The sequence below is a fragment of the Homarus americanus genome, unplaced genomic scaffold (assembly GCF_018991925.1).
Source record: "Homarus americanus isolate GMGI-L3 unplaced genomic scaffold, GMGI_Hamer_2.0 scaffold52806, whole genome shotgun sequence".
NCBI classification, from domain to species: domain Eukaryota; kingdom Metazoa; phylum Arthropoda; class Malacostraca; order Decapoda; family Nephropidae; genus Homarus; species Homarus americanus.
In genome coordinates this window covers 10,493,123-10,509,487 of record NW_024720773.1, presented here as the reverse complement: position 1 = coordinate 10,509,487, position 16,365 = coordinate 10,493,123, and the positions used below count along the sequence as shown (strand labels likewise).

The window sequence follows — 16,365 nt, the reverse complement described above, 5'->3', positions numbered from 1 at the left end:
TCCCCATTGCCACTGTGTTATTGATGATAATTCTCACCACGCTGATATTTGATAAGATAACCGTTTTATGTGTCACTCGGACGGTAAAATGTTTTTTAAAACAGTTGTTACTTAAATTATACTGTGACTATTTTTTTTAGTTCGAGATTTTGTGTTTCTTGGTATCAGTTTAAAGTAACTTGTTAAGAAATCATTTTGTTAAGTAGTATATTCCTCTGGGAGTAAAAATTCGCGTTTATTTCCACAGCTAAAGGTGATATGAAATTGCCTAACTCGTCACCATTATCTCTCTCTCTCTCTCTCCACAAAGGTATCTGTGGCGCCGTGACCAAGTTAAGGATAAATTTAATTACTAGTTTATTGACCACACTAGAAGGAAGAGGGAGGGGGTGGGGGTCATCTCCACACCATGTCAAGAGATGTGGTCAACTATATTAATGAGGTGATAATACAGCGGTTAATTTCTCCCTCCATGATCTAGAGTTACCTAATGCTTGATACAAATCTTGGGAAGCGATATGTGAAGTCTGTTTCCTAAGTGGTTGTGTCTCTAGTTTGACTCATGTAGGCTGGCTGGGTTATCTTATTGCTATCTTATTTACCGATAATGATGTTATTGTCAAGTATTTATAAAATATGTCATTATTGGTATAGAACGAACGCTATACATTATTTGGCTAATTTAGGTCTCTCTCTCTCTCTCTCTCTCTCTCTCTCTCTCTCTCTCTCTCTCTCTCTCTCTCTTCTTAAAAATCAATTTAGTATATAAGTCTTTGCAGTGTTGAAATTCTACATACCATTTATCAACAGTCATCACATATTATGGGCAGTTAACATAAATTCTTGTAATGTGTAAATTATGCTTAGCTCACACGACAGGTTGAATACAGCGGAACTACATTACACTGCTTTTTGAAATCATTAGCATTATTGAGGTTTGGGGAAGAATTATCTGATTTGTGCTGGTGAGTTGGTCTTGTTGTGTGTGTGTGTGTGTGGTTGGGTGAGCAAGGAGAGCACCTGGTTACATTAGCTATCACACAAGTGGCGGCGATTCCTCAAACATCACAAGAACCGAAGCTGTGTAGATTATTCTTGTTGATTATCTTTAGTAGACCGTCTTGTAACTCGTCGGCATTGCTTTAAGTTTGTGACTATTTTAAAAGACGCACACACACACACACACACACACACACACACACACACACACACACACACACACACACACACAGCCCAGATGCTACGACGTGTGACTTTGTACCCACATAAAGTTTAGTCTCATAGTAAGTGGAGTGTCGGGAGGTGGAGGAGACCTGGTAGAAGTATTCCACCATTGTTTAAGTAATCATAAACCACACTCCACCACCCCTTCCACCTAATGAGTTATGGTAGTGGTGTGTTGATATTCCACCTGTCTCTATATTTATCGTTGTATTGCATGTAAATAGCCTTTCACTTCCTCAGCCTTGGGAATAATAGCCTCGCCGTTCACTTTACCTGTATCCAAACTTGTCGAGGAGTGTAGCTTATCTAGTACACTGTTTGGTTACAACTTACCTTCACATTGTAACACTAAAATATTCCCTTATAACCCTGTACCGTTGACTATTAACAACCTGGTTTACTGTTTATTGTCGCACAAAAATTTTCACTCATCGTCCTCTTTTTTTACACGGTGAGATCTGACTATCGTGGATTATTTGGTGTGTGATTATACAGATGCAGCTTTGTTGATGTATAGTACTGGTTGATCACCTAAAGATCCGCCCTACCAGCTTATTTCACCTAAATATTAACCACTCTAGCACCAACCTAACCAAACCTATTCTTACTAAACCTAATCTAATTTCACATAACATAACCTAACCTAACGTAGTTCCTCCAGGCAGCGTTAGGGGGTTAATGTTTAGATGAAATAAGGTGGGGGAGCGAATATACACAAATGCGACACGACAGCGCCACATATCACCTGACATGTAAACAAAGTAAAAATGTAAGTAACAACACCTGGCAAATGTAAACAGTGTAATTAACAACACCTGACATGTAAACGGTGTAATTAACAACACCTGACATGTAAACGGTGTAATTAACAACACCTGACATGTAAACGGTGTAAACGCCCTCTACTGATCTTAGGCACACAGAGAATGTCCTCCTCACAAGACCGCCTGAGTGATAGGGTTGGATGTTAACGCTTTATCTCAACTCTCAAGTGGTAGTATTAACATAGACACACATATGCCATCTTGCTATACGGTCGTGTTTCCTGTTAAGTAATGCTTGATATTGATCCTTTTGGCGACGGTCTTATGGCACTGTTTACCTCCTTGAAGCGTTGCCCATGATGGTCACTCGCAGCTGGGGGTAATATGAGGGCGGCCCGCGCCTCCTTGAGTGTGTGAAGGCTCAAACAAGGGTTTATACTGGATACCGTTGACTAATCATATTGAATCATGTGAGTAAAGGGATCACCTGATTAGCCCTTTAGATTATTTTACATGGAGATTAAATAACCCTAATGCTAACCTAATGTAATCAAACGTAACTTAACCTAGTCTAACTAAACCTTACCTTACCTTGTTCAATAATTACACATGTTGTAATAAGATTGACTCGTGTAATTTTTTATTTTTACTACATATTTGAAGATGAACAAATAACATCAAGATTCTCAAAAGGATGTGCACTAAAAGTTTCCATCATGGGAGAGTCTGTAAGTTAATACGTGGCTGGGACGACCCGAAACCAGGAAAAGTTCTATCCCTTCATGCTGAAAATATAGCATCAGAGAAGCAGCTTTAGATACTTGTGTTAATACTTAATCTGTACGACCCTTGACTCCTTATCAGTTTCTACGTTTGTGTGAAGACATCATCCATCCATTAGTTACTGTTGACGTTTTCTGGCAGTACAGGAAAGGTGGAATATCAAAGACACAAAATCCAGGATTATTAACGTTAGTCATTCTCTTTATGTTCAACAACTGGTATCGTGAAAATTCCCGTTAATTCAACTTTAAAAACTTATCTACGATATGTTGATGAAATTGTACCTAAAATTGCGTAGTTTATCACCAAAGGATCTAAATACAGTACAGTATCTTATGAAAAGTTTAACATATGAAATCAATTCTAAACTCATTATTTGAGGTGTATGATAATGGGGACCTGTGTGTGTGAATGTTAGTGCGAAGAGCTTTTCAGTCCTGTCTTTCTGCAGGGTTTTGAGTCGTCCACACACCAGGTTTTTTAACACAGGGTAAACTGGCTTGAAGTTGACCCTGAGAGTAACCGGAGTTTGTTGTCGCGTGCAGCTTGTCATGGATTGTTGTATACAGTGACGTGGAAATTATTCATGATATAATTAAGAAAGAAATAACTCTTACAGTGCCTAATATACTCTTAGGCTAATGTGATTACCCTCAAGTAAGTCTTTCCGGAAGTGAATGCTCGTACAACCGACAGTGTCCATTATGGTAGGGAGACTAGAGTACATCCTTCTTGGGTAAAGTGATTATCAGTTCGTCAGGTATGAAAGGCTGGTTAGATATCCGTGTTTTATATATTATAGGGAGTACAAAAGTGCATGATGTGTGGGGCGGAGAAGAACAAGGAAATTGAACAAGTTATGAGCGTGATGTAAGGTGATAACACGTCAGATCAGTACCCTAGTTGCGATAAAGTTATCTACAGAAATTGTATATGGTCAGAGACAAAAAGAGCGACGCTTCTTAGAACACGACTCTTATGTGAGGGCGAAGTAAAGGTCTGCCTCCCACACCACCAGCACGAGGACGAACGATAATGTATCTTTTACACGCATTCTTTCTTCTGGTGATAACAGCTCCTTTACTTAATGACTTATAAGGGTTTGTATGTCGGCATATTGAGTGGATAATTCGTCCTAAGAACATCTATGAACCTGTATATATGTAAGTGTGTGTGTGTGTGTGTGTGTGTGTGTGTGTGTGTGTGTGTGTGTGATTTGTCACAACTTATGAAAGGGAGACGTAGATTGGGACAGTAAGATCTTTGAGTGTGAGTGAATAGGTACTTGTTACTGGTGGTTAACAGGAGGTTTAAGTTCCTTGTAAACAAGCAGCTGGAAGCCGCAGCTGATCAACAGGGTGGGTACGAGTGCTTCAGTTTAGCGATCGTGTACATCAGCTGTTGTATTGAGTCCATCCTCGTTAAAGAGGCTGAAGCGTGAAGGGGCAAGAATTCGTAAGTTTAGACGTCTCTGACTAAGCAGTCTTCCAAGCAGACCGGCAGGTATTTTTTTTTTAAAGGAATGGGACTTTGTCGGTAAGGGGATAATGTAGGTGAGACTGAAGGTATCTGGTTGTTGCAGACAGTTAGAGATAGCCGTTATCAGTGGTTGTTCAGATAGTGAAGTGAGCAAGACTTGTGGTGGGAGGGCTGGTAGCTCTGTTTTGACGCTCTCTTCCCCGTTACTGATAAAATCGACTTCCATGCAGGTTCAAGTTCTCTGACGACCACCTGTTGCTGTCCCTCATACTGAATGTTGAATGGCAAGGCAACACAGTATTATACTGCGTTTTACACCATCTTTTACAGGTATGGTGAGGTCTTGTTCCTATTGTAATTCACTGAACTTATCAGAAAATATTTATTTGGCATTTACAAGCCCAGACTTATCTCAAATTTGTTCGGTAAAGGTAATGTTAACAAGGGTTCCTAGAGGAGTACAATGACAGGTAGAAGGTAAATGTTCACCACGTTATACTTGTGGCGTGGTATACTACAGGTCGGTGCCGTCCATCACTGACAACAGCCGAGTAGACTGACTCTCATAATGCAGGATGATGGTCACTTAGTATGGCTACACTGACACCGGTGTTACGCCCCGCCGTTCCCCACTGACTTCATTGTACACCCGCTGTGCAGCCCACCTCTAGCCGGGTGGCTCCTTACATACATGCTGGGAATTGTTATTCGACCCCCTGGGCCACCCGGAGTTTCCCTTAGAAAGCACAGTAAAAGCTCCCTCTCCCGCCCTTTTATTATTTTTAACAGACTTATTGTTAAAGATGAGAGCCTTGTGCCACACTATCGTCACTGGTCAAGTAACCTGTATAGATATATCTTTTCTCCTGTTGAAAATACAATACTTTTAAAATGAAATGATAAGACTAAATCTTGACTGCCCTAAAGCACTCCACTAACTAGTGTTCGGTATGTTTAACAAAGTTCACAGAGATCGCAACAGTCAGTTAACACATACACACAGGCACCCACACAGACACGGGGGTGAATGTCAATATGGTGTAGCGTAACATTGAACGTTAAGCAGCAAAATTGTAGTATCATTCCACAAGTGTTTCTTCTCGGTGAGGCAACAACTTGTTTATGGATAGGCTGAGTTTTTTATATATACGAGTAGTCATCTATACACACACCTGCTGTAACATTTGCATGGTAGTACAAGACCGAGATGTATTGCTCGCGTTGGATCCACGGTTTTCAGGTTTTTGTCTACCACGTTCCCTTATATATGATCGCCGCTACCCACCGACCCCTTGAAAGAGTAATTTTATAGAAAATGCCAGAAGGACATTCATTGATTGAGCCCCCTTTCCCCCATCCTTTATTCCACCTCCAGGTACCGCTTACAGCACGTGCGAAAGAGAGATGCTGCTTGGCTGCCCCGTTTGTTTTCTTGCTTGTCCGGGTCACACCTCGGGCATTTATTTTTTTTTAACTATGAAGTTGAGATTTGTGCACCCCGTCTCCTCGCTTTGTTTGATTGGTAAAGACTTCCTAACTGGTTCCATCTAGCCTTTCATGCCAGTTTCTCATACCTGAAGTATAGTATAATCCACGCCTTTGCTTTTTATCTTTTGGCGACTCCCGGGCAACTGGCAAGTATTATGCACTGCACCTTCTTTCAAAGTTCCTCACGTCCACTGAACGTGTTATGAATAATTTCCTCAGGCGTTCACACAAACTTTTTATCTTTTATCTGTTTGAATTTATTTTGTGTTATCCTCGCCTGTGTAGGGGGGCGGTGTTTACTATGTGTATACAACTGAATATTTATGATTGTTGTTTTCATTTCAAGGTGGGAACTGAAGGCCGCGACCCCCAGAGTAATAAACATCCTGAAACATTAACTTGTCGTATAGTGTGAATTAAGCAAAATAAAGCTGTAGATGCACCATTCTTTATCACCATTATCAGTACAACAACTATTAAGTTTAAACTAACAATTAATTACAATAAAAAGTAAAAGCTAATACAAGAATAAAATTTTCTACGCGATATAATTGTCAAGAAATATTTTGTTCACACGTAAAAGTCAGTTATTTTTACCAGCACTTATTTAAGGTTTAATAGGGAGGTCCATTGGAAGCACTCCTTTATTATATGTAGTTGCCTTCGAGCACAGCTAAAAAGAAAGTGTGTGTGTGTGTATTCTGTGACAATGCAGGTTGAATCCGTGTTGATCAGTGTATCATCATAGTGTTGGTAATGTTGTGATCTGAGAATGTCTATAAAATGTGGTAACTTTTGCCTTCCGGGTCATTAGCCTTGTGTGTGACCAAGGATAAGATGTAAGGACAGTTTACCAGTACTTCACATGATGCCTAACGTATTTTATGTCTGTTAATATTGGACTATCTAAAGCTTCAGATAATTAACTGTGTAAATGAAAGCTATAATATAACAAACCCTTCAGGTGTTTAATGTAAATAAATTGAAACTCCTGATGTTGATATGTTTCGTACGGGATTTGAGTTGTGGTGAACTAGGGAGTGACTCACACACTGCATTAAATGAGATACTTTCATTATGCTGGGGCAAAGATGTGATTAATAAGCTACCGTTGTTTTATATATAAATTAATTGAAAACGAAGATAATTAAAGAAAATGAAATGAAAGTCTCCAGAATAAACAATACCTCACCACATACACACAAACAGGTGGACACATCACTCACACCAGTCGAGAAATTCTCCATTGAGCTCAAAAACAAGTAATTCCAGTTAGTGAGGTTGATGTTGACGACACCATGAGTGTTGCACCACCGACCAGCTGAGGTTCCTGCCCCTGCCAACTCTCCATTGCCGGCTTATGACTGTAGTAGTGGCTGGGAGGGCTGGGCTCCTCTTGGAATAAATTTTTATGACGGTGGGGCTCTATTGGTATTAAATGATCTGTGTAAACTAATTTATTCTGAGCTATAGTGGATATGGATAACTGGTTTTTGCTTTAAGTTGGAATTTTTCCTCACTTTGTTTTTGAAGAGGATATGTCAGGTTATTTTTCTATCTGTGCGTAAGCTACATAGGAAGCTGACTTCACGAGCCTCTGATTTTGTATTAGCTTTATGCCCGGGGCTGCCACCAGTCTACTGGTTAGTGTACTGTAGTTCTAAGTCGGGTTGCGTCGTCACCTGGAGCAAGTAAACAGCCATTAGGCTCTACGTGATGTATATTAAGCTATGTTTAGGTCAAGTGTCCTTCTCGGGTGCATGTTGATGTAGGTGTTCTCGACCAGCATCTGAATGTAGAATGACTCATTGTCTCCGATCCCCCAGGCGAGCTTGGCCAACACACGCGAGCTTGGCCAACACACGCGAAATTTTAAACCCATATAAGGATTGGTCATGTGAAGTACCTAACTCTCCGTTGATATACGTGTTAGTAGAGTAAATGTAACCTAGACATAGACTCTCCTATTGTAATGGTGTAGAAATAAGAAAATAAGCGTGAGGTTGACCTACTCTCATCAGTGATTATTTCCCTTTCATGAAACATTTGTGTGGATTTAATATTGTATTTATTGGAATATAACGATACGTCTTGGAGTAGCAGAGTGTTTCAAGTTGTTTAATACCAGTTTCTTAATGGGAATAATGTGTTTGAAGATGATGATGATGGCAGTTTTGTATATATTAGTTGGTTATTCATCTGTGTATGGAACGTTAGTAATTGTGGACTTATGTCTTCTATAAAAATATTAAAGAAACTGTGTATACCTGTAAAATAACATACACTCACCAGAATAACATAACTTAATACATGAGTTTCATACTGTGCTCAAGGTCGGGTCTAAACTTCTATCAAGCGAAAAGTAACTGCAAAAAGTCCTCGTCCTCGACAAGTTTACACAAATATGAACAATGGTTTTATTAGAGGTGGCTCGTGGCCCGGCACCTGTGAAGCAAGTTTTTAACGCGGATAAAATTCAGACTATTATCTGAGTACTGATTTAAAGACCAGATAGATTATTAAGGGCTGGTAAAATAACCCCGAGCATCCTTACTTATAGAGTGCCACCTTATATTACAAAGAGTTGTTACATTTAGATTTTTTAAACAGATTAAACATAAAATGACAACTAGTGTTCAAGTTTGGTTCCTCGGAGAAGATAATACAATATAATACACCTACTGTAACTGTGTTTAATTATAAAAACTAACTTCTTGTATTGTGCTGTAATTTACTCTCCTAACTGGTGCGAGATTAACTTACAGACTTAGGTTATCAATTTAAATCTAAGTGCAGGTGTACAGTATATATTTGTGCTTTTGTGCTTCAGCGTAAGTCAGTTTGTTTGGTCTATTATCTTTGTTTACGAGAAATATTCATCATAAGACTCTTTCAGAATCCGGACCCACTTACTTTATTCTTTGATATCGCGACAAGAAAAGTTAAGTACTGTATAGTTTAGGTACTGAAAATACCTTATAGTAACATTATCAACCATTGTGTGCGTCACTTGTTGGTGTAGTGTTTGTGTGTGGGAAATAGCAGGTTGTTGTGTACCGAGCGGCGCCACAAACTCAAGAGACCACCTGACAATAATTGGAAATGACTTGAGAGTGTTGGGTGTAGGTTGGCGACATTGTGAGTGTATGTGGACGACAGGTGGCTGGTGATTGTCTCCCACACCTGCGGCTACATTACACTCTAAGGACTCTAGCTAAATCTTCCCTTGGGTAGATTTTATGTTGTGTGGTGTTTCTCATATGTCCTCCCCGCAGGGTATGGGAGAGGGAGGCTAACAGTACAGTATTGTCTTCCCCCGTACGAAAGTCGTCACCGATTCGAAATGAAATTAGCAGGCAGTTTCTTATCGAGAATAACAAGGGCAAGTTGATAAGGAGAGTTTACAAAGTTGATTTACTAGTGTTACGGTCCCTCATCGTCTTGGAAATTTTGGCTGGAACACTCGGTACATTAACTTCAATGACAACTTTTTTCTTTATACTTAATAAAATTGTAAAGATATATTTTATTTTATGTAGTCGTATTTTTTGTCCATATAAATATATTTTAATGTGATCAATTTTGACAAATTCCATTTATGATTATGGACCTCACATAATGTGTGAGGTTGGGCGTAGATGAGATATTACACAAAAATGTAATGGTGGTTTTACTGTAGCGGGTTTGATCAGTTTAGCCGCTGCTCATCAAAGACTTATCAGTTATCACATATAACATAAGTTTCAATATTCTGCATATTCTAAACGTGAAAAATTATTGATACGGGGTTGGTGTTCCACAGGAAAGACTCATTAAACATATAACAAATGTTTGTGTGTTTGTACAGCATTTCTGTGGTTCTATTTACTTATTCCAGTAATGACGTTCTCAAATTTATAGCGTAAAGGAAGTGTATAGTTACGGTTGGGTTTTTTTAATTGGGCATTATATTTGTTTTTTTTGTATTGTTGTTCCTGAACCTCTGTAAATACGACCGTGCTGCGCTTATATTCCAGCCTCGGGCTCCAAACTCCCTAATCACTAGTTACCCAAGAAAGGTGGAGTATCACTTGGCTGGAGATCATATGTTTAAGTATTGGCGTTTCTTATATGGCGTGGAGATATTAATAATTGGTGGTCTAGCATTAATATTTATTTATAGAGTGGTGAGGACGCCGGTGCAAAATCTCCTGTGATCCTTTGGCCGTGTAATTAATGTTTTCTGGACCAACAGGCTACGTCACCACACACACACGCACATTAACACACCCAATATATATGTCCATTATCTATGTCCTGTTTCATTTATATAGATGGTATAAACTAAACAAAAACCTCATGGCGAGAGATGGGATTGCAGGAATAAGCTAACACACACACACATTTCGTCATATCATCATATTACATACAAAGTTTACAAAGTGAATCCTAACTTCTGCATTCATATAACATTTATTACAGTGGGTCCAGTACATTAAATCACTGTATTATCCATTGTTAATGTAAATATGAATAAGGTACGGTATATCTATGACTCATAGACTATGAGACTATTGGTATTCATAGTTGAATGTAATTATGTATAGTATTCCAGTGAAACCTGATCATAAATCATATTGACATTTTTTAGACGTAGTTCAACCCATAAAGATGAGGCGTAGTGAGTTTTGTATCCATCATGGCTATGCCACTTCTTTCATCATGGGTATGCCTCTTATTTCATCATGGCTATGCCTCTTATTTCATCATGGGTATACCTCTTCTTTCATCATGGCTATGCCTCTTATTTCATCATGGGTATACCTCTTCTTTCATCATGGCTATGCCTCTTATTTCATCATGGGTATGCCTCTTATTTCATCATGGGTATGCCTCTTATTTCATCATGGCTATGCCTCTTATTTCATCATGGGTATGCCTCTTATTTCATCATGGGTATGCCTCTTATTTCATCATGGGTATGCCTCTTATTTCATCATGGGTATACCTCTTATTTCATCATGGCTATGCCTCTTATTTCATCATGGGTATGCCTCTTATTTCATCATGGGTATGCCTCTTATTTCATCATGGGTATGCCTCTTATTTCATCATGGCTATGCCTCTTATTTCATCATGGGTATGCCTCTTATCATCATGGGTATGCCTCTTATTTCATCATGGCCTCTTATTTCATCATGGGTATGCCTCTTATTTCATCATGGCTATGCCTCTTATTTCATCAAGGGTATGCCTCTTATTTCATCATGGGTATGCCTCTTATTTCATCATGGGTATGCCTCTTCTTTCATCATGGGTATGCCTCTTCTTTCATCATGGCTATGCCTCTTATTTCATCATGGCTATGCCTCTTATTTCATCATGGGTATGCCTCTTATTTCATCATGGGTATGCCTCTTATTTCATCATGGGTATACCTCTTCTTTCATCATGGGTATGCCTCTTATTTCATCATGGGTATACCTCTTCTTTCATCATGGGTATGCCTCTTCTCTCATCATGGCTATGCCTCTTATTTCATCATGGCTATGCCTCTTATTTCATCATGGCTATGCCTCTTATTTCATCATGGCTATGCCTCTTATTTCATCATGGGTATGCCTCTTATTTCATCATGGGTATACCTCTTCTTTCATCATGGGTATGCCTCTTATTTCATCATGGGTATACCTCTTCTTTCATCATGGGTATACCTCTTATTTCATCATGGGTATACCTCTTATTTCATCATGGGTATGCCTCTTATTTCATCATGGCTATGCCTCTTATTTCATCATGGGTATACCTCTTATTTCATCATGGGTATGCCTCATTTCATCATGGGTATACCTCTTATTTCATCATGGGTATGCCTCTTATTTCATCATGGGTATACCTCTTATTTCATCATGGGTATACCTCTTATTTCATCATGGGTATGCCTCTTATTTCATCATGGCTATACCTCTTCTTTCATCATGGGTATGCCACTTATTCCATTATGTGTATGCCACTTATACTAATAATAATAATAATAATAATAATAATTAACGGTTTAGTGAAAGAACTTGGCAGCCAGAAGGCTGAAAATATACAGTTGCATATTTGGGGAATGGGTTTCGAATTACAAATAATATACAAGTAACATAATTGATACAAATAAGATATATAATAACTAGATGGGGAAAAGCTCAAACTACAGTTCATTTCAACATAGTGACAGTGCAAGGAGTAGTGTTTACTGGGAGTGAATACACTGGTTTATTACAAGTTATTGATAATTTTTACAATGGTTGGGACTTATTTCATTATGTGTATGCCACGTATTTCATAATGGGTATGCCACTTTTTATTCATGGGTATACCACTTTTTTCACCATAAGCATACCACTTTTCACCAAGTGTGTATAACTTTTTTCGTCTTTTTCTTTAGGGCTTATGAGTCCTGTGGCACGGCAGGCAGTCATCAGGAAAAATGGCGATTGTAACATGACATACTCAAACCTGAAGAAGCGTCGCTCTCGCTATCTCCAGGACCTCTACACCACCCTCGTTGATGTTCAGTGGCGCTGGACACTTCTTGTCTTCTTCCTCGGTTTTATTATCAGGTGGGTACTGTGTGTCCAGTCAGTTCAGGTGGGCCAGGGGAGGGGATGTCTGGATCAGTTAGAGGTTAAGGCAGGGAATTGTGAACCAGCATCAATACTGCAAAGCTTAATAATGCAAATATTGTCAAGTCTCATGTGCTTATACATACTGTACTGTAATCATAATCAAAGGATTCATGATTACTTGGTTAGTAAGAAGTTCAGTGTATGATACATTCATTGTCACTAATTTAATTGTATTAGGAATCCATTTGAATTATTATTACTGTACTTAATTTATGAGATCCTTCACAGTGACTCTTTCTTACTCCATGCACAGCACAGTACAGTATATACAGTATTTCTACTGTAAATGTGTCACTGTGCAATAATGTTTTGTGAAATCTTAGTTGCTTGTAATGTAATTTTCTACATCAGATACATTAAAAGTAAACTGAATAAGTGCAGGAAAATTTTTACAGTATTAGACCTATAGAAATAACCAGAGAGTGTTGTGACAGCACCGAGTGTGAGCTCTTTCAAGACAAGACTTGACCAACACTGGAGCGGGTTCAGGTACATTCAGGAGCCGGTGCATGCCCAGTATTTGCCAACAGTGCGTGACAGAGACGTGACCGATCGCCCGGGCGGCTAGCGAGCCGATCTTTTGATGAAAAAGATAAATGAAAAGGAAAAGTAATCAGAGACGTGACCGAGTGCCCAAGCGGCTAACAAGCCGATCAGCGGCGAAGAGGATAAAAGTAAAGTAACTGCTTAGGTAGATCAGAAATGACCAAAGGCAGGTTAAGACAGTCAGGGTAGTATACGGAAGGACAGTACTGTATCCAGGTGGGCAAAGAAGAGACAAAAAAAGTCTTCCAGACCAAAATACATCAGAATTGTATCCTACCAAGGCAATGGTGTATGAAAGTGGTCTATAGAAAAACTTGGATTAGACACCAGGATACAGTATAGAAAGCTGAGGTAGGACTGGATGGTTAGGAGGTCTCTAGGTTAGGACTGGAGGTAAAGGAGATTCAAGGTTGGGATTGGTTGATCATAACTGGTTTACACTTTTGTGGTGGATATTGTTAATACTTTGAAAAACAGTACTGTATTGATGTTCTATTCTTTACTAACTTATAGATCCTCTAACATTATTTGTTTCCTTTTGCAGTTGGCTATGTTTTGCTTTTGTCTGGTTCATGATCATCAAGGTACATGGAGATGACCACGACCTGGTGGGTCACACGCCTTGTGTGCACAATGTCCAAACCTTCACTGCAAGCTTCCTTTTCTCAATTGAGACTCAGCACACAATAGGCTATGGTTCCAGGTAGTATGTCACAAATGAAAACTTTTATTTCACTGAATTAAATTAGGTTAATACTGTAGAAGCATCAATACTGCAAAGCTTAACAATGCAAATATTGTCAAGTCTCATGTGCTTATACATACTGTACTGTAATCATAATCAAAGGATTCATGATTACTTGGTTAGTAAGAAGTTCAGTGTATGATACATTCATTGTCACTAATTTAATTGTATTAGGAATCCATTTGAATTATTATTACTGTACTTAATTTATGAGATCCTTCACAGTGACTCTTTCTTACTCTATGCACAGCACAGTACAGTATATACAGTATATCTACTGTAAATGTGTCACTGTGCAATAATGTTTTGTGAAATCTTAGTTGCTTGTAATGTAATTTTCTACATCAGATACATTAAAAGTAAACTGAGTAAGTGCAGGAAAATTTTTACAGTATTAGACCTATAGAAATAACCTGAATTAAAAGAAAAGATGAATTTTAATGCAGAAACCATGATATCTTATTAACTTAAAATTTTGTGTTTATGGAGGAGAAATCTATCAGTGTAATTATTTAAGTTTTTAGAATTAAAAGAAAATTTACCATTGAGAAAATTAATTTGAATGCTTTTGTGAAATTTGGGTTGTTTTGTATTCAAATTTTCTTTCATCATTATGTTTAGATCAACTGCGGCTCTTCAGGTGAGAACAATAGAAGTAACAAACTAGCCTGAGATGTTTTTATTACACCATTATTATCTTAAAGCTTCCCTCTTTTGACCAGAATACAGATTCATCTCAAGCCACTTGGTCACTTGTCTTGTTCTCAGCCAGAGTGCCTGAATTGATTGTTTATTTCTTTACTTTTCTTCATTTCTTCATGGCATGAAATATATTCAAACAAAGTTTTGACCATTTGAAGTCAACTTTGAAATATGATATAGGTCTGGAATAAGTTTTTTCAAGTTATTAATTGTATGGTACTTTAGACATAAGAAAACTGCCAACAAAGCGGTACAGTACTATACAGTAGCATTATCCCAGAGTATTAGCATAAGAAATCATAACCTGTGCTCAAAAGCTTATCCAGAGGTGTTAGGATTTTCTATCTTCTGACCAAAGGGCATTGTATCATTCTGCAGGGGCAGATAAAGATTTTTCCAAGGGAAGGGTCTATGTGCACAAAAGGACATCTAATGTAGGACTGAAACAGCTCTTCAGTACAGTACTGTATATGTACAATTGCAACATTTTTGTAGCTTTTTATCCAAAAAAATATGAGAATTCACAGTACATACATATTTCTAAATCAAAGATGCCCTATACATGGTGCTACTTTGGACTTAATGAGCCTGGGGAGAAGTAGGCAGTGAAGGTGGTGGAAAGAATAGGGCAGTGATGGGTGGTGGGTAGGGCAGAGGTGAGAAGTAAGGGTTAGTAGAAGGGCAAACTAGACATAAACCCCTCTCCTCTTCCCAAAGTTAACTCTGCTATATACTGTAGAACATCCAACTATATTTTATAGTGACAGGAGCAAAAAAATTTTTTAACTGCTTGAGGTTCGAACCCAAGATCTTGCATCTTGCTGGGTGGAGCCCTTACCAATTACACCACAGTTCATCCCTCTTACTGGGTCACTGAGCAGCAATTGTCCCTTAAGTTGGAGAGTTTGAACCTCTCTTTTACCATACTTCTAATACTGTACATATAAACTGATAGCGTAGTATTCCTGAAGTGAGAACCACTGTAATAGGAACTTAGGTGAGGTCACAATGAAGTACAGTATTGATCTAGAAGTGATGACCATGGTATGTTAGGTCATGTAGCAAGCATTGGGGTTTTCACATTCTCCAGACTGTCGGAGACAGGTCAAACAAAGTCAGTCAACAGCGGGATTAGCATCTTGACAAGGGGCACTTTGGGGCCATCATAAAGACCAAGGAGACTTTTGGAGGCCATTTTTATTATGGTAAAAAATTACATTAATTGGGAGACAAAAAAGATGCTTATGTTCCTGCCTCATCAGAGGGTACACCAAATCCTTGCCTAAAGAGGCACCTTTTCACCTTAGAGAGTAACACACACACACTGAAAACAAGGCCCCCCCCCAGCTCTTAGATCATTACAGCAAATTATTTATATCCAGGTGTGTATTGTACAGGGACATAGGAAGGTAAGTATTCTTTTGATCTGTTAAAGCCAGGCTGAATTGACATTTTGAATTTCTGTTTGGCTTCCACCTCTGCAAACTGATGATTAGTTCATATTATGAGATGTCATTGGCAGGTGGCTACAAAGGAAGGGGTTTGAAATAAACATGCTGTATGAAAAGTGTACCATCTGTATTTAGACTTTATTGACTGACTGATTTGGGGTGGGGTTCACAAACCCCACCTTAAATATGCCGCTGTTTGCCGACTGTTTTAAATTAATGCAAAGTTTTTTCTTATTTCAGATTCACCACTGAGGAATGTCCAGAGGCAGTATTTTTAATGTGCATTCAAAGCATCACTGGTGTCATATTGCAGGCCTTCATGGTGGGTGTAGTCTTTGCCAAACTGACACGTCCCAAACAACGGACCAACACCATCTTGTTTTCCCGCAATGCATGTATCTGTCTGCGTGATAGTAAACTGTGTGTCATGTTCCGTGTGGGGGACATGAGGAAATCTTTCATCATCGGAGCCAGCGTCAGAGCACAAGTTAGTTTTGATATGCTCTTCACAGGTTTTCTGGTTACGTAGA

At 38.7% G+C, this 16,365-nt stretch overlaps 1 protein-coding gene across 7 annotated transcripts in view; it reads left to right on the top strand.

Moving 5' to 3' along the window:
* Positions 1-16,365, top strand: part of LOC121861070 (inward rectifier potassium channel 2-like) — a 93,217-nt gene that overhangs the window by 71,837 nt on the left and 5,015 nt on the right. For 6 of the 7 annotated variants that reach the window (XM_042358612.1, XM_042358609.1, XM_042358613.1 and 3 more), the window contains 3 exons: positions 12,151-12,325; positions 13,482-13,640; positions 16,076-16,322. In XM_042358612.1, coding sequence (XP_042214546.1) covers positions 12,156-12,325; positions 13,482-13,640; positions 16,076-16,322 — 576 coding nt within the window. In that variant the 5' untranslated portion in view covers positions 12,151-12,155. Of the gene's footprint in view, positions 1-4,481; positions 4,581-12,150; positions 12,326-13,481; positions 13,641-16,075; positions 16,323-16,365 lie in introns of those variants that run through there. The other variant, XM_042358611.1, reaches the window with a different exon arrangement.